Raw genomic sequence first — 23,571 nt, forward strand, 5'->3', positions numbered from 1 at the left:
CCACTTGAAACAACATGCCCTAAAGTTAGAATTTACAGATGTAAGGCCAGAAAAAATTTCCAACAACAATCACTGTATGATTGCAAAAAAATGGTAATAATTCCCCCTGTAATTTGTTATATCACACCCAATTGTCACCATAGGTTAAGGAAGCAATAAGGCTTCCGGCTATAGAACAGTTCGCACAGTCAACACAAAATCCCAACGATGCTGTCCAGCTACCTCCACAAGTATTATCCCAGGCACAAAAATCTTCAAGAGCTTGCACTTCTTTTAAATATGGTTATAAATGCTGCATGAATGAGCAAGCACTTAATTTACAGCTACAGGCTATCGACTATGCTAAAACTCTCTTATAGGCATGGTACAAGCTAACGTCATGGCAGACCGAAAAAGCAAAGCTTGCAGATGCGCCCATATTAAAAAAATATTAAATTGGCATTTTATTCAGGAGTCCATAGTTTGAAAGTGCGATCGAAGGATGACGTTGCCAAGTACTTGCCACTTGGTGAAATGTCTGCACCCATAATTTTACCATCATGGCCACTGAGGCTGTGTATTGGAGTCCATTCAGGATTTGACCAAATCTGAAATAGCCCAGAGAGTACAAATATTGCATGGAAGTCATACACATCAATTCATGGTCATTTGCTTTTAGCTTGTAAGCGGCTATAACAATTACATATGAAAAAAATTCCACTAAAGACCTTTCTTTCAAACGCTAGCGCAGTTCTACTTCTCAAACATGAAACTATGAGATGGTCGAGCTTTGCTGGAACTAGCCATCTTACCTGCGAACAGCCACCACACCTTTACATGCCTGGGTTATTGCACGTATTACAAGTAACTATAAATATTTGTGGAATGCTTCATTAAAGGTCGAATATCCAGTACCACAACAAGGAATCCATCAGATGCCTCAGGAATGTATCCAGGATTCCCACAAATAGCTTCAGTCATCAGCACAATTCCTTGGCTGCCACCTAAGCAAAAGGCGGCTTGAAGGGTAGTGCTCTTGTTAAGCACGACAGACAGGCAGAATCTTTTGTGTAAACTTGTTTGCCTCGTCATCTTCAGGACTATATATATATTTTACCACAGAATGACACTTGCGCTTTGGCCCTCCAGTCTTGATTGCAGTGCCACAGAAAGCTGTCCATAAGTATAGGAGCATTTTCACACCAAGCTGCAAATATGTAAGTTCAGAGATTTTAGAGGTGCTTTGCGAAATGTAAATTAATTCGCTGGTAGGTCTTTATGTGCACACATTTCCAAACATGTGGAAAAATAAACTTCAACACATTATGATGTCAAGCAAAGGGTTTCAAGAGGCTCACCTTGACTGTGTTGTCATACGAAGCTGTGACAAGGTATTCCCCAGATAATTCTGAAAAGATGGCAAACCTCTAAGAGCCACATTTCACTTCTGCTCTTGGTTCATACCAGCTTCCGACTTTCTACTGACTGCTTTCCTGCTTTTTTTTTCTTTTGCTGATTGCAGGCCAGCTTTGCTAAAGGCCTCACAGAGAGAGATGAATTTCATTGAAAAAAAAAAAAAAAGGTTGACTCAAGGCTTAACGGGGGTAAGGAAGGTAGGGCGAGGCTAGGTGCGACTCACCATGGAAGCCTCACAAAACTGAACAGTTGATTGCTACAAATGATATGCTGCACGTGTTGCAAGTGACACCATATGTAATGTTCTAAATTGTTCTAAAGTTCTAAATTTACACCAATAAACACTACCCTCTCTGCTAAAGAGTCCTCAAGATGTCTTTCCCAAAAATTAAGTAGCCATTTCAGACAGCAGCGAATAGACAATCAGCCAAAATGTGCTGCTAGGCACCCAAAAAATTGCTGCTATTATCAATGGGCGGCATCATGAAGATTGGTCTGGCTTCAAATTCCTGTGCAGCCATTATCGAAAGCTGTGGTGACTACTGTTGCATCTGTATCTGCTTGAGCAGTATCCAAATACCTGCTACAATGAAAACTACCCGCAGCCACCGAAATGCAGCCAGAAACTCTTTCCGTGTTACTGTGTTCCACAAAAATGTGCCAAATGTTGATGCATATGTTATATTGAACAATGAATTACAGGCATTATGCAGTGAAGATTCAAGAGGAGGTACTGGTCATGACAAGTTTTTATGGAATGTGGGTGTGCATGGAAAAACTGTTTGTGCTGTCACACAAACAAACCAACAGATTGTCCGAAACGCCAGCAAGCATGAAGGGACATGCATGCTCTATCCACTGGTATGAATACAAAGCAAATGGCTCATTAGGCACCAGTATTTACTCATAATGAATGCAACTTGAACGATGAGCACGCCTGTTATTCTGTTTGCCAAATGCAAACTTCTGGCTAAATATTAGCTCACACAACAAAATAAATCTCCCAAATTTTTCGTTACTTTTTGGAAAAAAGAGTTTGTTCCACAAATAAATATGGTAAATTTGTTCTAAGCACACAAGGCCTGTAAACTCTTGTGGACAATAGTACACAAGCATTAAATGCATTGGTATTTAAAAAATTTAGCAAAGAGCACAAAACATTCTGAAGAGGACCAGCTAGCTATTTTATGCCACTAAAATGGAAAAAAAACTTCCATTTTAGTGACAGAGTTTTGGCACATTCCTTGGTGTGCATACCTCAACAAGGCATTATCACTGCATGACATTTAACACACACACACACTAGTACAACCTCGGTCATAAATACACAACCCAAGGGATTTGCTTCTAACCTATGCAGCGAGGCTGTGCAGCAGCCTTGGGAGTCCCAACTTTCAGTGGGGTGACGGCGAGAGTTCCTTTAACCTTTGAGACATTCAGAGTTCTTAAGATGCACAATGAACCACACAAGACACAGAAGCAAGCCCCCTGGGGTTCTATATTTTTTACAAAGGCTGTACATTTGTAAAACACTGCAAAGCAGTGAAGAGGAATTTACACAGTTAAGACAATATTTTCTCAGAGGTTTCCAACAGTAAGCACTACAGAAAGTACATTTAGTGAGCACTGCATTTCATTAATTACATTGAATATTTACAAACATGCCAATTTTATTTGCGCTTTCCGAGACATGTTCACAAATTGTGAATCTGAGATATCAAGAAAAAGTTTCATGCAACAGCTGCATTTGTAATGAATAAGTGTAATTATAAAAAGCCTTCAAAGACAGGGCACTTACTTTCAAAAATTACTCTTGACACAAGGTTTTGATGGGCAGGGATGGTATATTCACACTTTCGTTGCCTCAGGTCCCATAGCTTTATGGTGTTGTCCTCACTGCCAGTGGCTAAAACGTAGCTGCAAGCACAAGTATTCAGTTAGTGTACTGAAATGTTTGGCTTGGCAACCAGGATCAGAGTTACTTAACAATGTTTTGGAAGGTTAGCAGAGTTCAATTGTTTTTGTATGGAAAGTACAAATTTCAAGGAGAGTAAATCTAGCAATGATTTTAGACTAACTAACTACGCTCTTCAGAGAAGTCTGCTTTTTTTTTTTTTTTACCACAACATACATCACATTATTCTCAGACTATGCAGGCAGTTATACAACCAGATGAAGAGAAACCTGAGGTCCAGATGTCAGTTGACACACACCAGACGTGCAGAAAAAAACAGGACTGAATAAAAAAAGGATGAGACACAATGCCAACAAAGTACTAATTCGTTAATCTGATGTGTTCCTGAACAAATATAGAGAATAAACAAACAGTCGGTTGTTAGTCGGCTAACGATAGTATGTTAGTCACCATGGCTAATCATTTTTACTGTATTTGTCTGCATCTGGGCTGTAAATTCCAGACACCATGCAAGCTAGACCAAAATGTTTTAGAAACAGGCACCAAAGCAGCTAAAGTGAAGCAAAGAGCCATAGCAAAGGCTGCACGACTGAAAATAAATAAATAAATGAACATGTTAATGAAACTTCATGCAAAGAATCTGAAAAGCTACAGAAACATGGAATAATGGCTCTATGATGCAATTAACTGCAATGATTAAGTAACCCAGTATTATAAAGCCATAATAACCTCAATGTAACAAAATCATCGATGTAACGAAGTAGTCCAGTTTTCGTAACTTCGTGTCAGTAGAACACCATGTATTTTTAGCTTCAATGCAAAGAAGTTGATTTTGCCTCTTTCAATGCAAACAAATTTCATTGCTGGCAGGAAACGAACCTGAGGAAAAGTTGTGTCGCGGGCGCGAGTGGTTGAGCGCAGCGCGTGCCGAAGCTCGCATTGGAGCATGTAAGCATTACAGTAGCCATGGCACTACTGTATGGAAAATAGAGTAGTAAGCGCGCCGCTGGCCGTGTCATCTGGGGTAGTACGGGTGAGGCTGGCACGAGCGTCTGTGCAGCCTTGGCAGTCTGCCAGGCCAGCCCGCGGCTCTCGCTATCTCGCCCAAAAGTGGCGCCAAATGCAGCATGCTGCCTGCGCTTGAAGACATCGCGCCGTGCCTGTCGCGTTTGCAGCTTCCCAAATCTTGGTAAAAGGGCTGGAAAGGTGAGTGCCGTTGACACACCCCTAAGCTGTGAAGCCTGTCGCGCGCTTCACACTTGTCAACCTCGCTTCTCACTTGGACGATGGCCGTACGTGCAGAAAGACACACACACGCATTTATGGCGGAAAATGCGAGCAGCGGAGTGGGCCCGATTTCATTTCATACGTGGATGAGTGGAGGGCACTCTTATCGCTCTTTCCAACATGGAGAAAGGAGTGTAAGGGGAAGTGGGTGGGGAGGCAGACGGCGCAAGGTCGTCGCAGCGGCGGAACGTGTCGTCATGTCGGCTGTGTGCTCAGGGCTCTTGTAAGAGTATGATGATGATAGCAAAACTAAAACTTCAGACGGGTGTGTCGTTCCCGTCACCAACAAGGTGGCTGCCACGATAGACGTGCTGAGGAGGCTCGCAAGCCCGCAACATAAGCAAAACATGCGTAACGCCGTTGCTGCTGGCGAAGAAAGGGCAAAGTAAAGGACCACTTTAATCACAAATAAAGCTTTTTGCCATTTTTGGCTGATTTTTAGCATCCTATGAAACAAATTTCGATGTAGGAAAATTTCAGTATTACGAAGTAAACTGCCGATTTCACAGACTTCGTTAAATCGAGGTTTAACTGTATTTGAAATCCCAGTTGAACGAAGATTTTTGGCAGGCTCAAAACGCACTACACAATTTTTCTAATGAACATTACGAAGTAAACTGCCGATTTCACCGACTTCGTTAAATCGAGGTTTAACTGTATTTGAAATCCCAGTTGAAGATTTTTGGCAGGCTCAAAACGCACTACACAATTTTTCTAATGAACATTTCTTTTTTTAATGGGATTTATCATCCCAAAGCGACTCAAGCTAGGGCTCCGGATAATTTCGACCACCTGGGGTTCTTTATAAGTGCACTGACATCAAACTCACAAGCCTCTAGCATTTCGCCTCCATCAAAATGCAACCGCCACGGCTGGGATCGAACCAGTGTCTTTTGAGTCAGCAGCCCAGCACCATAACCACTGAGCCACCGCGGTGGTTGCTAATGCACATCTGACTGAATAGTTAACTGAATTTGATCGTGGCTTCTGAGACCCTGGTCATGAGAATGTCACACCAGTCCCTTCATAGTCCAGTGGTGTTTGACAACATATTCAGTACCTTCTGGCATGCTCAGACTGCTTAGGTGCCAACACAAAAGCATGCCTATTTCGTGCATGCCACATTGAATGTTTCAACATGTGCACCAACCCAGGATGGCCAGGTGAACTGCATATGCACCTCGGATAGCTGCTCTGGCTGGACACTGTCTGCTTCGTGAATCTCATGATAGCCAACGAGCTGAATGCAGGGTGTTTTGCATATGCTCTTAATTATTTTGGAACTGCACTGCATATAACTGGCTGACATATAAGGGGCTTGAACTTTCAGCTGCTATAAGACCGCTAGGTGCATCCAACTTCGGCTGCCGCTCCCATGTGGGCAGTGAACGCCAAGGTATAAAAGCGCTGCCAAGTGGTGGAGAGTTTCTACGATCACTGAGTTTCAGAAATTGTGGTGTGCGCTTCTCTAGAAGTCTGTCCTTGTGCCTGCGTGCTGAACCTTAAGTACAGTAAAACGTCGTGGGAAAAACGGCCAAATTATCGGAATGTCGAATTATTGAATGCCCTAACCCCCACGAATTGCCAAAAACTGTTCATGTGAAAGTAAAGCGAAAATTTAGGCAATCGTGATCTCCTTTTAAAATCGAAACTGCATGACAACACCAATTTTTTGCAGTTCCATGAAATGCTTTAATTCATGCACATTATCGGGAATGTCAGAAGCAGAACGGTAAGGGTCTCCAAAGCTTCTCTCAATGTGCGACGTAGTAGCGCTGGAGGTCCTACACATATGGCGTGGAGGCTTCACCACAAAAAGGCAAACAGCTTGTGACGAGCGCAGAGTTTCGGCGCGCTGCAGAACGAAAATACATGTACAAAAGCAAGGGAAGCATACATCGGCACCGGACTGGCAAGACGTCTTCCAAAAGCAAAACAAAAGATCAATGACAAGGAAATCATCTTTCTAAACAATGTGCAGCGACGGGCTCAGATGGCTGGCTGCTGGCTGATATGCGCAACTGATAGCAGCTATCGCTGGGGGCTGGCGGCGAAGCTCTGAAAACGATACTATGCAGCCAGACTCTGCCTATGAATGGTGTGGCCTGCTGATTGTCAATGCACCTGCCATTGCACACATGTCAAAGGGGCACAGGCATCAGGCCAGGAGAAAGCTTATCCCCAATGTATCACTGCTGGGTTCCCGATGGTACTGGGGACCAACCCCACACCTCCCGCTTGAGAGGGGATGCTCAAACCATTAGGCCACCGCTGCGATTACTCTTGCGTAACGCTATGGGATAGCTTCATAGGATGCCTTGTGACTACACTGCAGTGCTGCACTGATTAAGGGGGGACATGACTTTCAACATCAACTTTGTTATCACATAGTAGACTTTGATTAAATTTTTCAGCATGTTAGCAATGCTTTCAAAATTTCAGCATGACACATGGACAACTTTTATATTATACGAATTTTTTTCCCTTCTCTTTGATGCCTAGTGAAATGCCTGCGGTCTAGACAAAATGCGGTAGAAGACTGGTTCAACATTAACAGCCCCTCTGAATGCATGCTACACGTGATGACGAACTTTAGTTTTTTCCCCCAACAAATTTTTTTGTTCTCATTTTTGGAAAACAGTTGGCATAGACACCCCTAAACTGTGAACAAGATGTCACACCAAAAATCTACGCTTCATCAAAATGAAAAGAAAAGAATGTCATCGCACAGAGCAGAGTTCTGTGAATGCAACGAAACAAACGAGATCAAGGTACACAAAACTGTCTTGAAGAAATCTGCAGCACAAGGTGAGTATTAGTCAGAAAACAAATCGGAACAGAGAAAGAAAAATGACAATTTTTTAGCAATTCCCCGACATGCAGAGCCACCGCAGTGCACGAAACAATTTTTTAGAATACCCCAGTAGATTTTAGCAATGAAACTTCAGGACAGCATAGAAAATGAGGCATATGAGTGATAAAATGATAAAAAAAAATAACTACGCACAATTTAGTGTGGTTAGGCCAAATGTGAGTTACCGTAAAATTCCGAGCAAGCGCTCCCACCCCCACAAGTCGAAATTACTGGCAAAATAGGGAGGGGGCGCTATCCTGGAACGGTGCCAAAATTCAAGATGGCGACGACATTTTCCCACCACAAAAAGAAAAGAGCGCAGTGCACATGGGTTTAAAACGTCCTGCCTTTCTTTCTTGCTCGAAGAACTCGAAGAGGGCATCGTCCACGTATTCACTAAACAGCGGCGCGTCTTTACACAACTTTCTTCGAAGTTTTGCTTTTCCGTAGCAAGTTCTCGAAATTTTTGTTCCATTCCCGTATCCATTTCCGGTCGAGCTTGAAGTCTCGAGCCGTTTGGTGCACGTTCCTTCCGTTTTCTCGATGCCATTGTACGACCTCAATTTTCTTTGCCACTTGTAGGAATGCACTGCCGACCTGACAACGCCAAAACAAGTCGACAAATGGCGCGTGGAAAACCAGCATGTGAAATTGCGAATGGCTTGAAAAGCAGGATTGGATTGCATAGGGCAGGCCAGTGTTGCCTGGGCGCGGTGTGTAATAAGGGCGGGGCGGATGGGGGGCGGGGCGCTTTCCCAGAAGAGTGCAGGAATGTGAAATTAACAGTGAAGTTAGGGGGGGCCCCATGCATGGGCGGGGGCGCTTGTTCGGAATTTTATGGCAGGTGCTCTAGCACTTTGATTTTCACTTCAGTTTCGATTTCAGTTCATGGCTTGGTTTTCGAGGCCAAGGCTTCAAACAAAAATCATTGAAATTGGTGAGGATGGGGGAGGGCCTTAGTGCTAGCTCACTAAAACTTAAGGGTATGACGTAATAGTGTTAATGAGCTGGTCATTCTCTACTTTACATTCATAGATCGCTGGGAGTCCTCATACCACTCCTGATGCACTGCTGCAGCATTAAGCGGTGCTGCCAATGGTGGAGCTTGTGAGACCCACGTTACTCTTCCCGAGCAACCTCTCGTGACCAATTATTAATTGACCTGCCACCTATTATGGTGGGCAGGTTGTGATAACGTCACAAGGTCATGTGACCTAGGTGGCCCACCTGCCACCTAGGGGGCCATCTAGGTTACATCAAGGTCAAGCAGGCTTCAGACAAAAATTGGTGAAATCACCAAGTGCGGGCTTAAGTGCCAACACACTAAAAAACTTTTTTTTTTTTGCCATTTTTCATGATTTAAAGCTGCGTCCTCCATTAATGGTCACACGCTTGAGCATCCAGCATCAGCACCAAAGTTCTGCATCAGCATCATAGGCTTTTAGCAAACTTCACCATCAACAGGAGGAGACTAATTCTGGGCATGGTTGCATGGCTTAGTGGTCCAGGTAACAACTTGTTTCGGCTTAAGATGAATGCAGAATGCATTTCCTCCCATTATAGTTAGTATGTGCCATGCTGTAAGCACGCAAGGACCACGCTGTATCTCACAGATGTTTGTATTCATAGCCCAAATGCTAAGCACATGCATTTGTATAACATTCTTTTTGCCTCTGTGTTTATTCGGTTTGTAGATGATGGCCAAGCTTATGTCAACCGCTCTGCCATAGGGGCACTTGCAAGGCAGCAGTCTGCCGCCCTCTTGTAGAGCATGGAACCTCTCACTGTGGTCGGTTTGGCCCCCATGCGAAACTCGAGAAAATTTCTGTGACCAGTAGAAAGCTACCAAGGGACCCTCATAACAGTAACACACCAGCACCACCACCCTCACTGACCCGTTGGGTGAGAAGCACAGGCTTAGCACAGACTTCAGATGACCGTCAAGGAACATGATGCAACGCCCTGTCCGGAGGTCCCAGACACGACCAAACGCATCCATGCCACTGCAAAAACAAAAACAAAATGACAAAAATTACAGGTACACTTAGACATTCTGCAAGGTTTAGAAGCCAAGCCCTTTCTAAGCTAAATGTACCATTCTGGATTTAAACCAAAAATGTGAACAAACTACAGGAGATAAATACTACTGAATATTTTCAGTTCTGCTTCCAAATGGGTGCAACCTACAGATAGGTGTGTCAATGTATATACAACACATACAAAGTAGCGTTACTAATGAAAAAAAAAAACTGACAAAAATGGCATGGTACACAGCATATGGGGGTTTAACGCTCCAAAGCAACATGGGCTAGGAGGGGAACAGTTGTAGACAGCTGCAAATTAACTCCACCACCTGGGATTCCTTATCTTATGTGCATTGACACTGCAGAGTACACAGGCACCTTGCGTTTCACCCTTACTACTGATCCTCCGTGGCAAGGCTAACAAAAATTGGATTATGAGTCCTACACCTACATAATATTTTGATCAGGAGGCCGGGAAAGTACGTCAAATTTCCCCCTAGTACTGTATGCTGATCCAAACAATTTTCAGACAAAATTTAGCGCTACTATTAAGTGCTATCACCATCAGGCTGCCAGTGACAGAAAGCGCTATCTAGCGGTGGCATTCACTGAGTGTTTTGATGGTTTAGATTTTGACGTGATTTCATGATGCTAACCTCGCTATGCCCATGCTGTCGGAAGCAGGATGACTATCTCACACGATGCCGGGACTGTGAAAACAGTACTTAGCTGCTTTTGAAAGGAAAGTAATCACACCTGCCAAAAGCATTGGCACCGCGTCAAGCGCTGCTACATGGACTGGATTAGGTAGGGGGAGCCTGAAGTTACTGCCACAGGACGGCTGAAACATGCCTCTCCAACCACATTCAGCAGTTGGACCACAGACATATGGGCCAGCATTCCCAAGCAGCTCGTCAGTCGCGCTTCCAAGGAATGCGGGACATTGAACGTTGAGAAATGCGGGACACTGAACGTGCTCAACGGTACCGAAGAAGAGTTTATGTGGAAAGATGACAAGGACTTTGGGAGACGGTACACCCGACGACGACGATCACTAAAGCATCGACTCCGAGGATACTTCGTGGGTGCCCACACCGTATGCCTGCGCTTATTCCAAAACCAGTTTGCGCATGCGTGCAGTGCAAGAAGGGAGCAAGTGTGAGCATATCGGCCCGCACATGTAGACGCGTCGGAACCAGCACGCTGATTCAATGGGAGAAGTGCGTGGCTTCCATGAGTGCAAGCATGAGTGCCGGGGAGAGTGTGAGCTGCTCTTTTCTTCCAGAGTGAAATTCTCTGATCAAGCTTGCTGGTGCGAGAGGGAACAAGCCAGCACCAAGCACATAGAGATGTAAGCACCTTTTAAACGCCTGGCGTGGGGGGGGGGGGCCTGGATGTGCAAGCGCACGGCATGTATGCCTTGCAAGTGCCCATCGAGCCTTCAGGTCAAGTATAAAATGCAGTGGAAACGATTGCTATATGTGGATGGATTATATGTGGATGAAAACTTTTTTTTTTGTTTTTGCTATTCCCAAATAACACCTCATATTATATGCAGGTTTTTATGGTAAGCCAGAAAGAAACTGTTGTGGTTTGTGACTTCAAGCAAAATATCTTCCTTCTTCCTAAAGACGGTCACAACCTCAATTTTGCCAGCAATGGGACCAGTTATGACAACAGGTCTATACAGTACGACGAGAAAAACATGTGGCACAGACAAAATAGCTGACATAAGTACACAAACAATAAAAACACAAAGAAGTACATACAAAGAAAAAAAGCACGCCTGCAGTTTTATCCATTGCAAAACAGTGCAACCAGTAATACTTTGCTTGTTTTCATAGCCCCTCTGCATCTGTACCAAATATACCACACACAGAAGCTAAATTGTACCAACAATTTGCCTGCTGATAACAAAATGAGTGCCATAGCTATAATATCCATGACTTTTCTGTGCAGGTGCCAATACTAGCCAATGGCATCATGACAATACTGCTAAGGTGGGCAATGCTATAATGCAGTTCCCAAATAACAATTGGTAACGCAGGCTCCACAAGTCAACAAAAAGTTGCTGGTGATCTGCACCAAAGATTTCTAGCCCAGCTCGCCAGCTAAGTGCAAGCTGGACTACACTTACTTCATGCGCGATCAGTGCTGCTCTTTGGCTATAGCAGCATATGCACAGCCCATAGCATTGACGCGCATTCATGCATTTATGAAATAAATGCTTTCTAAAGTACTGAACAATTTTTTTGTAGTAGAACTTTCAGCAGAACTAAATAAATTTGTACTGGTACACAGCGCACACATAAACACCTGTGCATACATAAAGCGACCTATGTATGCAGCGATTCTAGAGAACTATAAACTATGTATACGACAATCGGTAACCCGCCGTGGTGGCTCAGTGGTTAGGGCGCTCGGCTACTGAGCCGGAGTACCCGGGTTCGAACCCGACAGCGGCGGCGGCGTTTCGATGGAGGCAAAACGCAAAAAGGCACCCATGTGCTGTTCGATGTCATTGCACGTTAAAAATCCCCAGGTGGTCAAAGTTATTCCCCAGCCCTCCATTGGGGCCCCTTTCTTCCTTCACTCCCTCCTTTATCCCTATGTTACCATGTGGTTCGGGTGTCCACTGAGATACCCGAGACAGTTACTATGCCATTTCCTTTCCACAAAACCAATTTGCAATTTTTTTTATATGGCAATGGACGCTGTGGATTACCCACACCACAGGCTAGACAATAAAGGGAAGCTGAAACGGTTTTCAAATTGCATGAAACGCTGTGGTTGGGAAGAAGGGACTTTGAAAATCATGTTTGTAAATTTTTTCTCGATTCTGTTCGCAAAATGAGCTGCAATCACTTGTTACAAACCTACCGCCGACACGCCCTCTTCGCTTCCGGAAGCGCCAAATGGGGGGACGGAACTGCCGGAAGTGACGCCATTCACGGGTAGTCTGCCGGCCGTCCTGCTTTGCTTGCTGCTTTTTGGCCCGCGCTTTGGTGAACGACGGATCCATAATTTGCAAAACGCAGTTCTCAAGCCAGCTGAAGCAACGCGCTACGCAGCAGCACAGTCGGTGCTGGCCGGAGATCCCCGTAGATGACGTCAGGACGATCCCGGCCATTCGCGGCGTTCGCTCAGCACTCTGAGACGCTGGTGCCCGTTTTCTTTCAAAAAACAGCTTTTTGCGTTTATTTCCGCACTTTTCGATTGCGGTATTCTTTTTCAGCGGACTAAAAACTATAAAATGCCGCATGGAACTCAATTTTTTCGAAAAGTGCTTTAGCTTCCCTTTAAGCAAATGAACCAAATATTAAATGATACTGCATACTAAGGAGTACAGTCAAGCCCGGATATTTCGAACCCAGATAATTCGGATTATTGGATACATCAAAGACATGGACTATCCCCTTGAATATCCTATGTAAAAGTATAGGAAAGTCGCGCAGTATATTGAACTCCAATTTCGCGGATCATTCGAAATATCGAACCGTGCCCCAGCAAGTGGGCTTCTCCTAACAGTGCTTTTCGATCACGTATGGGGTGCACAGACAGGCCACGGACGTGGCCTTTGGCACCTGCTGGCAGAGCTAATGCAGTCAAACTGTGTGATGAGGTAAACATAGGGTGTTGCAGGAGGGTGGCCTTTGGTCTCAATTATGAGCCACATTGCTGTCATGCAGTCTAACTAAAGCCTAGCCGTGGCTCTCGTGTAGTGCGCTTCGCTCGTTTCACTGCAGAAGGTGTTGCAAAAGAAAACTGTACCTCAATTTTAATGAGTGATTATTTTATTAATAGTGTACTGGCCACACGATTAGACATCTTATGATATGGAGTGGCTAGTTCCGAAGCACCGTCCACTGCGAGGAGCACTGCCAGCACGTCAGCAGGTGGCATGTCACTATATCGAACTCCAATGACACTAGCATGGATGCAACCTATTCTTGCTTCTATGTCACAGATAAGCTTATCTATTGCCATTTTTTATATATCAGATTATCAATATATTCACCTATTTCATGATTCCTTTCAAGTTTGATATATCCAAGTTCGATTAGTAAACAGTATGCAATGCATACATTCAGATGATATTCACATCAACATGGAATCCTTGCACCTGAAGAAGGGCAGTGTACATGTCGAAGGGTGAAAAACTGGTGGGAACTCTTAACCTCTGCCATAAGGGTATGGCGTCATAGCGTTCAATTATTTAATGCCCATATATGCGGAATTAGTCATCCTCTAGATCACTGGGAGTCCTTATATCACTCCCGCGCATTGGTGAAGTGGTTATGCCATGCACCACTGCCCTGCAATGGCAGGTGCTGCAAACGCCGGGGCTTAAAGCAACCTCTTGCGACAAATCATTAATTGAACTGCTACCTACCATGGTGGACAGTGTGCTCACAATCTGATGGGCAGGTTGTGATGTCAAAAGGTCATGTGACCTAGGTGGCCCACCTAGGTTGCTTCTCTGGGAATTATTTTGTGTATTTTTTTTGCTCACAGCCAACGATGCCGCCAACAACTCCGACACCTAACCTATCGTTTGTGCCGTTTCTGCGCCATGGGACCATTAACACTATTGCATTAAAGAACAAAGGCACCTGCACCTTGTGTACTCCTACATCAACAAGAATATTTATTACTTTTATCCCAAGCCAAAGATCTTAACCCCTGCACAGATGGCCATTACTTACCCCGTAGCAGCTAATGAACCATCGCACTGGAAGCTGATGTCATAGACTGCTTTGCTGTGTCCTTCTTGGTGCAGTACTTCAGTTTCACTTTCCAAATCTAACAGACGCCAAGAATGATCAAACCTAAAAGGACAGATGCACAAAACATAAGCATGCGTGTGAGAAAATGAAGGAAAAGAATAAAAAAGAAAGGAGATGAGAGATTACTTACACACAGCTTGCCAAAAAGCGTCCAGAAGGATGGAATGCCACTCTAGACACTCTATGAGGGCACATTCCTTTCAGGGTGCTTATTGGCTCCTCACTTTTCAGGTTCCACAAGTTGACAACACCATCAGCAGAGCATGAAGCCATATTGAGAGAGCTCTCCGACTGCAGGTAAGTTGACCGTGGATGGAAAGTGATGGCCCCTACATTACAGTTGTGCCCTGTACACATCAAAAGGATATCAAACTTGTACTGCTCACACACTGCAATATGAAGCTTGCACAGTAAACATGAATAGCACATCTACATTGTACAACACGGATGTTAGCTGCAGACACCATACTCTAAGACAAATAAAGATTTATAAGCAATGATAAATAACAAATGTATCAAACATCTTTCATGGTTTCCAATTCAACAACTGCCAATATTTTTAATTTATGACAATTTTTCCCTTGAAATCTAAACTACATTTTAACCAGACTATAAAAATCTATAGTGCCACCCAACTGTGAGGTACTAAACAAACCTCAGACAAGCTCCTATGATTAGTACACTCATAACGGACACTAACACGGATGCCAACTTGATGCTAACATTGATAACTGGACAACTAGTCTGCAAACTGGGCTGCTACCAGACCGGCTTGCACACTAAGCAAAGGATGCCAACATTACAGACGACCTGTAGTTGGTTGCAGTGTGATAAGCTTTCAGCCCACTCACACTAACAAAACCAATCTGCTGGTCATCGTGGATGAGTTTTCAGGAGGGCAACCACCAAGTGAAAACACTCACCAAGCCCAAATTCAATTCCTAATCTTGTCAACAGAGAATATGCTTCTAGCACTCAGGAAAATGTACAACTGCTGTTTGGCATCACATAATAAGTTACCATAACACGAGTGAGAACCATAAAAACATGCTACTATAAGGTATTTTTGGCTGTTTCATGATGCAAAATGTCTGCTCTAAGCAGGTGGTGCTTATGCTGCCTGTTTAAGATAGCTGCTTGATTTATCTGGGATCAGAAGGATAGGCGAGGCAATGAAAGGCTAAAAAAACGAAAAGGCTAGGTAGTACACGTCAAAGCAGTGAGCATAAATGTGCTGCGTTCACGCATTTTCCAAGTTCTAATAGCAGTGAAAAAGGAATGAAAGACGGGTGAAAGAAATGACAAACAAGACTAGTCAATCACCACGAACAAAGCTTTAATTTCCTCAATTCATTGCGTTTCAATTCTTGACACTAATTCTGGTCAAGTAGATGCAATCTTCCTGGATTTCTGCAAAGCATTTGATAGGGTCTTGCATTCCGGTCTAGTTTTCAAATTACACAACAGTTGCATTCATTCCTCACATAGCAATCAGTTGGATATCATCCTATCTCCACATGCATCAAGTTTGTTTACTTAGACAGCCAACATTCCGATTGCCTTCCTCTTAATTCTACTGTCTCACAAGGAAGTATCCTTGGAGCCTTGCACTTTTTAAAAATGTATATTGATGACCTAACCACATGTATTGATGAAAATGTCACATTTTGCATATTCACAGATGATGGCACATTGTTCACCAATGCTCAGTCTACTAATAATTAAGATGAACTTGATGCTAACCTTGACGCTATTTCCAACTGGTGTGAACGATGGGACGTGAAAATTAATCATGACAAAACCATCTTTATGCGTACAATAATAAAAAAATCTCCCCTTCTTACCAGTGCCCCATTAAGCACAGCCCGATATCCCAAGCTGATACTTTTACACACCTTGGCATATCAATTACTGACTGCTTGAGTAGGTCCCCCCCAACGAAAAAAAGTGGCACTGCAAACTAGTCTAATAGGACACAGGCTCAAGTCTTCTCCTCCTGTCAAATTGTTAGCATATAGTCAAACCTCGATATAACGAACAGTGATATTATGAATTACTGGCTATATCGGACTCTTCATAAATATTTTTGACAAACGCATGCAATTTCCATTTTATATATCTAATGCGGTTGGCCATGAAATGGATATATCGAACTCCCCACACCAAACGATGCCTGTTCGCATGGCAGGTGGCAGTATTTGTCACGCTACATAAATGACTGGTGGTGATGTTGCAAACGTTTGCGCCAAGGTTTGCGCTTGTATCTCACGCTTGCCAACAGCGGCGTGTAGGGTTGTAGTCCAGCAATCAGCATGCATTAACGCCTCTGACATCTGTTGACAGCGTCCTGGAAGCAGCAGTTCAGGCGGTTGAAAGCTTGCAGTAACAATCCTGCACTCATGTTGGCTGCTGCAGAGGAGATGAAAACGACGATATTTCGCTGACGTAGCGCTTTCCATGTGGCACGGCTGTGATGCGGGAAAGTCACTGTAGCTAACACAAAACCTGCACTTGCGGTGCTGTGCGGAGAAGCCAACCTAACTGGCACTAGTTTTTTTTTGCGGCCACTTAAATAGCAGCAAGTGCATTCGAAACACCGCTAAAACTCTGGAAAATGACTCTCTGTTTCTCTATTAAAGGGACTATGCAATAAATTATTTGAGATTATGTAAAGCAGACGAGAGATAGGCATTCGATCACTTGTCACCCCAGTGTAAGAATTTTTGAGCTAGCATCAACAACAGCGAAGATATACACAATTAAAAATTACGCTCCTCCTCTCCCTCCTCAACTCGTACACGAGGAGCACCAGAGAAAAATAAAGAAAACAGCTCTGGGACTGGGCCCCGCCCATGAATACGTCATCAGATGACGTTCCTTTTGCAACTTCCGGTTGTCGCTCCTAGCCCCCCAGCAGCAGCGTCGGCGGCGTGGCGGCATCTCTCCGGTCTCTTCGCCTTCCTGGATTGCGGCTCGCATCGGGTTCTTTGTTTGCCATCTGTGGTAGTTAGCAGTAATAAACCCGGACCTCGAGGTGCGACTGCTCGCTTTTACGGCCGCGATGGGCATCGAGCCCTATGCGTGCGCACGAAGAGCCGTGCGAGTGGCTGCGGAACTCCCGACAGATGGAGGTGGCAGAGGAAAATTGAAACTATATGTGCGAAGGCAATGCCCTGGCTCGCGCTTGCCCGAGAGGGTCGCGCGGCGGCATGAGCAGACAATTTTCACGGCTACCAGAAGTGTGCCCGTGACGTCGTGGCTGCCATGGCTGCCGTGGCTCCAGCGAATGAGAGCGTGTGGTGGCCTGGCGACATCATGGGTAGTGTGAAGTCTTTCTTCCCCGATTTTAGTTCCAAAATCGGTCACTACGAGCACACCAATCGGCCCACGAATTTTAAAAAACACTTTCTTTAAAAGTTCATAATAAATTGCCGGCTCAGTTCTGAAGACTCATACTTGGTGTGAATGGTTCTTAGCATCATTTCTAAGCATTGAAAACATTTACAAGTGACTTTTTATTCGTTGCATAGTCCCTTTAAGGATTGCCTGAATTGCTGTCCCTTCAGTGAGTAAACTGCGCCACTATTGCATATTTGTGACAAAATGTTATAATATGAATTTCGGCTATATCTAACTATTTTACGATTTTTTTACCTGTTCGCTATAACGAGGATTCACTGTAACACACTTATCAGATCTAAGTTGGAGTACACCTGCAAAGCCTGGGATGCCTTTATTAAAAGAAAATTAAGCAAATACATATAAAGTTGAGCAGTCCATTTTGACCTATAACAAGTACCAGCGAATTGATTCTCCAGCTGAACCAATGAAAACTAACAATATCAAGACTTTGGAATCACAAGGGAAGTTAGCCTGAATAAAATTGCTCTTCAATCTATACCATCACCAGCTTTGCCTCAAGCTTTCAACATACTTACAGCCATCATTTGCTCCTACCAACAACTTTAAATACTCATTTTTTTCCTAGAACCGCAACAGAATGGAATAATCTGCCTCCTCAAGTATTTATGGCCGAAAATTGCCCCTAGCAACTGAATAGCTTTTTTGGCTGCAACAGTTTTCATTAATACGGACGTTTTGTTTTGTTTTCTGTTGCTGCTGTGCTTACTTTATTCTGATGCTTATTGTTGTATCAGAAATTCGAACTAGGAGCACAGTCCCGGCTGACTCCCTTTCGAATGCACAAAATGATGTGCACTTACGAAGAGTGCACTTCAGCCCCTTGAGTGCACTTTACGCTATGCAGTGCTGAACGGGAAAGCAGAGTATGCTTGAAGATACGAAACTGGAGGCTGGCTAAAAATAAATTTTTTTAAAATGGCAATCTGTAAGTGTAAGTTTAGAATGATGCTCATTTAGAACAGTACAGCACATAAAGATGAACATGAATGCAATAAATTTGTTTTGTAGTAATAGCCTAACAAGCCAAGACAAAGTTCATAGCACATCCAGAATCCGGACAAACACCATGGCGGACTACAGCACGCTCTAATGATGTGTCGCTTTGCTGATCGCTATCATAAAATCACTGCACAAATAAAAAATATGTCACAGGTACAATCAACTTGCAAGTGCATTTTGTTATATATTACATATGCCCAAAAAATCACTGCTGTCGAGGTCACATACTTGGCCCTCAAAGTGTGTTCTGCAAATGCACTCTGGTAAGAACACTTATGCTACACCATTTAGCTTTGCTATACAGTGCACTTTCAGCAAGTGACAATCTTCGTAAGTGCACATCATTTTGCATGCTTAACAGTGGTATAAGTATATGGCGTTGGCTGTTCGTTAATTCAGACATGGGAGGGCTTGAATCTGTTAATTCGGACAGGAGGTCACGTCGAAGTATGACCTGTGCAGCCAGCGATGATCCAAATAGACCTTCCCAAGGTTAAATTGAATGAAACAGTGGTGCCCGCACACCTCAGCGTGCGCACTATGGCAAGCGCAACGATGATGATCCCCCACCGCTGAATTTACATCAGACGCAGTTTCGGTTTCACTTTTCTTGACTTCACGCCATCCTGCGGTTGCCATTGGCTGCACATATCAGTGAGTTACACCATTACGGACGCTGCTTAGTGCGCATCACTGGTCTCTTATTTTTATCTTGGGATGGTGTCATGCCGTTTTAAAGCCTAGGCATATTTTTCTCGATTGCATCCAAGCACTTCTTCCTTTCTTCCAGTATGCTAAAATGCGCTGTTCACAGTCCGTGCAGTGAAGCCTCCAGAAATTGCGAGAGGGCTGTTAGTGAAGAGGCACCACTGCTACTGCATAACATTGTGAAAGGGACCGTGGAGGCCTTTACGATTTTGGAACAGTTCTCGACATTCCTGCCTGTGTGTGCAAAGCAAAGCCCTTGATGAAACTGAAAAATCGTCGTTGTGGCTTGCTTTTCATCTCAAATGTAGACAACCATCATCTAGGCATTCATTAGCACATAAAATTACTGTGATGCAAACGATTTACAGCAGGTTTTTGAGAACCATAATTCCAACTTTTGGATAATTCAAACATTTTTTCTGGTTTCTAGAAGACTGAATTAAAAAGATTTTAGCGTATTGCCATTGTGGTCAGTCTTATGTGTGTACCCTGCTCCTGCTTGGGCCTTATACTGATCTGCAGTATGTGATAAGATAAAATAAAAAAGAACCAGTTCCTTCCTTGTTATTTACTCTAGCTAGCACAGCTATTGATCCTAAAATCCTAAAGGTCCTAAAGTTCAAATCCTAGTTCCGCAAGAAGCGCAGGCACCACATGGTTGCTGACGCACAAGTTTGGCTATGTGCTTCACCAAAAGAAAATGGTCCATTTTAAAACCTGGTTTCAAAAGCAGGGGCAGAATCCATGAGACAGTTTGCTTTGATTCCGGCTCGCTTCTCTGCGGACTGTCTTGCATGAATGGCGTAACATCGACTGACGTGACGGCATGCAGTGACGCGGCCAATCACACGCGGTGGTCCACAGTGAAGCAAGCCAGTTCCAATGCGAACCGTCTCATGGATTTGGCTCCAGACAAGTCTGGTTCACATGCAAGTGACTCAGCGATTGAGTGGCGCGCGAAAATTTCCAACTTCCAACCTCACTGCTCACCACCACGATGACTAAAAACAGGTTTCTGCGCTGTGGTGGCAGGATTCGCTAGCGTTTTCACTTGCATGTGAAACAGGCAATAGGCATGCAGTGGCTGCATGGAGGCCATCGCGTGACCTCAGGGCAGTGACATCACTGAGTTTTTGATTAGAAGAGACATGACCACATGCGACAATGACCTGGGTTACATGACAACAGATGGCGCATACTCACTGGCCATCCGATGAACACCAGAACTTCCAGTCACAACACATCATGATGTCAGCGATATACGTAAACCATGAAAAACCTCCATTATACACATATAGCTAAAAAATATCCTTTCGAATGAGCAGACTACAAATAAACAAATTTAATATTGAGTTCAATTTGAATATAACCTGAGCTGACCGAAAAATCCAGAAAAAGTAATAAATTAAGAAAAAACAGAATAAAAAAAATAACATTGTAGTACCTCTCAGAGTCCGAATGGGGCTGCATTCTGGAATCGTCCATAGCTTGCACAGCCCGCTCCTTAATAAACAAAGATGACATTCACCAGCCAGCTGCACCACTGCAGAAAAATTTTGTAGGAGGCTGCCATAGCAGCCTAAAGCACGTGTTCATATCGCAGCAAAAGTTGTTTTTAAATGTTTTGTGTCTGTGCCTTTTTATTTGCATGGTCTTACTTTTGCTTCGCCGTACAAGGTAAACTGCTCGATGCATGTTGCATGATGCGACAACACTCCATTTCATACACAGCAGTCAATGCTGCCAAAGCTAGCCTGCCTGTTCATGCAGGCTAAGTACGTGACCAAAAAGTAGTTCACCACATAACCAAAGTGAACAAAGGCATATTTTGTTTTGACAAATATCAAGTACCGTGACTGGCAACCTCCTGAACCTCTTGCCAAGTTTTCGTCCTATGACCATCAATACTTCTAAGTAAGAATGACATGTGGCGGTATCATATGCGGCTGGTAGGGTGAATCGCTCCAACTCCATCCATGCCTAAAAAGTAGTAGTTCACACTCAGTGAAAATGATAGCCAGAGGGCCCAAACACTGAGCGCCTTACAGCTTTGACCATGATTCCCAATACTACGTCTTCGTTTTATACTGCTCTTTGTCTTCATCCAAACACTCACTGAAGCTTTGAGAGGAACGAATGATATGTGGCGGAGTAATATGGTTTTGCGGGAGCATTCCTTCCACAGCCTCTGCAGCGCTGACTGCTATGTATGAAACGGAGTATGGAATATTCAAGAAGAGTTGTGAGCAAGCCCATTTTATTGACTGCTACTTGAGAATGCGCATGAAGATCTTTGCAAGTTTGTGCTTAATGCCGAATGCTTAAACGGAAGATTCTCTATATGTTTAAAACAGCACAGCCAAGAGCAGTGGTCTTTCTATCAACAAGTGACACGTGCACGAATCAAAACAGAAATTGCCAAGCTCCGTTTCTTTCGTAGGCATCACGCTTGTCCAATTAACAGCCAGTTTTAAAGTTCTGCATGGCTGCCTGCTTAACTGTCGCCCCTTCTATGTGACAACATGCACACAAGCTAGCAAACAGATGTGAATCTGCCTTTTTCACGCGGCTGCTCTGCGCATGCACCCCTATCCTCCTCCACCTCCACTGGTTGAAAACTGCCAGCTCCTACAGTGCATGAGATTGGCCAAACTGTCCACTTTGGCTTCTGAACCGGCTTTTCTTTGGGACGAGCGCTCACCCGCCACCTTTCTTATAATTCTCTTAGAGACACTTCACTATGCATCACAGCCTCTGTGCTCCCGATTAGAAACCCCACGGTACGCGGCATGTGCATGATTTTCAACCAGCTTTCGCCCACTCCCCAGAGGGCACCACTTGTGAAAAAGGTGGATTTTCATAAGTCCTAAAAGGCAGATTTTGCACAGCTTAAAACATAAGTTTACGCATACAGTCGAGCCCAGTTGTAATGGCTGCAGTTATAACGAATAAGGCCCCTAGATTCCTGTAATTCCATGAAAAATCGTGGATTTAAGCATTTTTCACGGAATTTGTGTTGGCAGCCAAAATTCTCATTTTCTGATAAAACTGTTGCTTTGGGCATCAGTAGGAACGACAAAATGATAGGAAAATGACTAATTTAACTTATTTGCATGAATATAATACGAGGGGGACTTTGAAACCTAAATAAAATTTAAAAAAATATTATTATGATTAAAACAGAATTCCTAATTGTTCAGGCCAACCATAGCTGAAGGAGAATCTGCTGCAGGTCAGGTTTCTACCACAAAAAAGGTTGGAGTTTGCAAGTGCGCCTGGACTTAGCCAAGAATCCCTAGTCCTAGCTGCCGAGTGGAAAGTTTACCTGAAAACTTCTTCAGAATTGAAATCCAGAGACAGAAACCCTGCACCATTGCTTTCTAACCAAGATGAACAAGACGAAGATTTAGATGGCCTGTCTTACTAAGGTGGAACGAAAGAAGTGACCCCAACAGTCTCTTCCATTGGGGTAAATTATTAAGATCTTGTGTATTACTTGATGCTGAGCTACAACAGCCACCGTGAATTTTAAAAGATGGACCTCTACAGAAAATAAATTTCCACGTTTCTTTCACGCGCTTTCAGCTTCTCGCGAAATTTCACGGATCCTTAATTCTGCATCCGCGGAATTTGAAATTTTCGACCGCACAAAGTTAGAAGCCTTAATAAAGAATGCTTGCTTATTACGAACGAGGGAGGTGCTACCATTAAATGTATTACGGTAATGGCATTGCGTCCCAGGTACAACCACACGTGCCACAAGCGTGGAGACCAAAAAGAGACTGCCAGCACCGGTAACATTGCCTTAAAAAGAACTTTGGTGCACCCAAAAATGCAGTAAAAAAAGGTGGCAGTGAAACTAGATAACTGCCAGCCAAGCACGTTCCGACAGGCTACAAGGTATACATGCATGCGAGAGTGCCAGCTGGGAAAAGTGCCCAAAATGGAAGAACAGGGGGCAGGGTTGAAAACAAAGCTACTACTCGTGGTCAGTGAACACTCAATGGCAGCCATTTGAGGAATTTGAATACCAGTCAGGAGGTATGCACTGCATGCCCAAATGGCTCTCCACCTTCTGTGCTAATGCAGGCAGTGCACAGACAGCAGGGAGTGTGGCGACACGTTCTGCATGCATGCGCACGAGTTTCATCGCTACATGGGCCCAGAAATGACAGGTGC

General features: G+C 43.9%; 1 protein-coding gene across 3 annotated transcripts in view; it reads right to left on the reverse strand.

The window, feature by feature from the left end:
* Nucleotides 1-419: 419 nt before the first annotated feature.
* Nucleotides 420-23,571, reverse strand: part of U4-U6-60K (U4-U6 small nuclear riboprotein factor 60K) — a 43,547-nt gene continuing 20,395 nt past the window's right edge. For all 3 annotated transcript variants that reach the window (XM_077648082.1, XM_077648083.1, XM_077648081.1), the window contains exons 8-14: nucleotides 20,837-20,895; nucleotides 14,393-14,609; nucleotides 14,182-14,304; nucleotides 9,347-9,454; nucleotides 3,194-3,312; nucleotides 1,338-1,387; nucleotides 420-587 (exon numbers count right to left, since the gene is read on the reverse strand). In XM_077648082.1, coding sequence (XP_077504208.1) covers nucleotides 444-587; nucleotides 1,338-1,387; nucleotides 3,194-3,312; nucleotides 9,347-9,454; nucleotides 14,182-14,304; nucleotides 14,393-14,609; nucleotides 20,837-20,895 — 820 coding nt within the window. In that variant the 3' untranslated portion in view covers nucleotides 420-443. The remainder of the gene's footprint in view (nucleotides 588-1,337; nucleotides 1,388-3,193; nucleotides 3,313-9,346; nucleotides 9,455-14,181; nucleotides 14,305-14,392; nucleotides 14,610-20,836; nucleotides 20,896-23,571) is intronic.

Source organism: Amblyomma americanum, chromosome 1 (assembly GCF_052857255.1).
Source record: "Amblyomma americanum isolate KBUSLIRL-KWMA chromosome 1, ASM5285725v1, whole genome shotgun sequence".
Classification (NCBI taxonomy): Eukaryota; Metazoa; Arthropoda; class Arachnida; order Ixodida; family Ixodidae; genus Amblyomma; species Amblyomma americanum.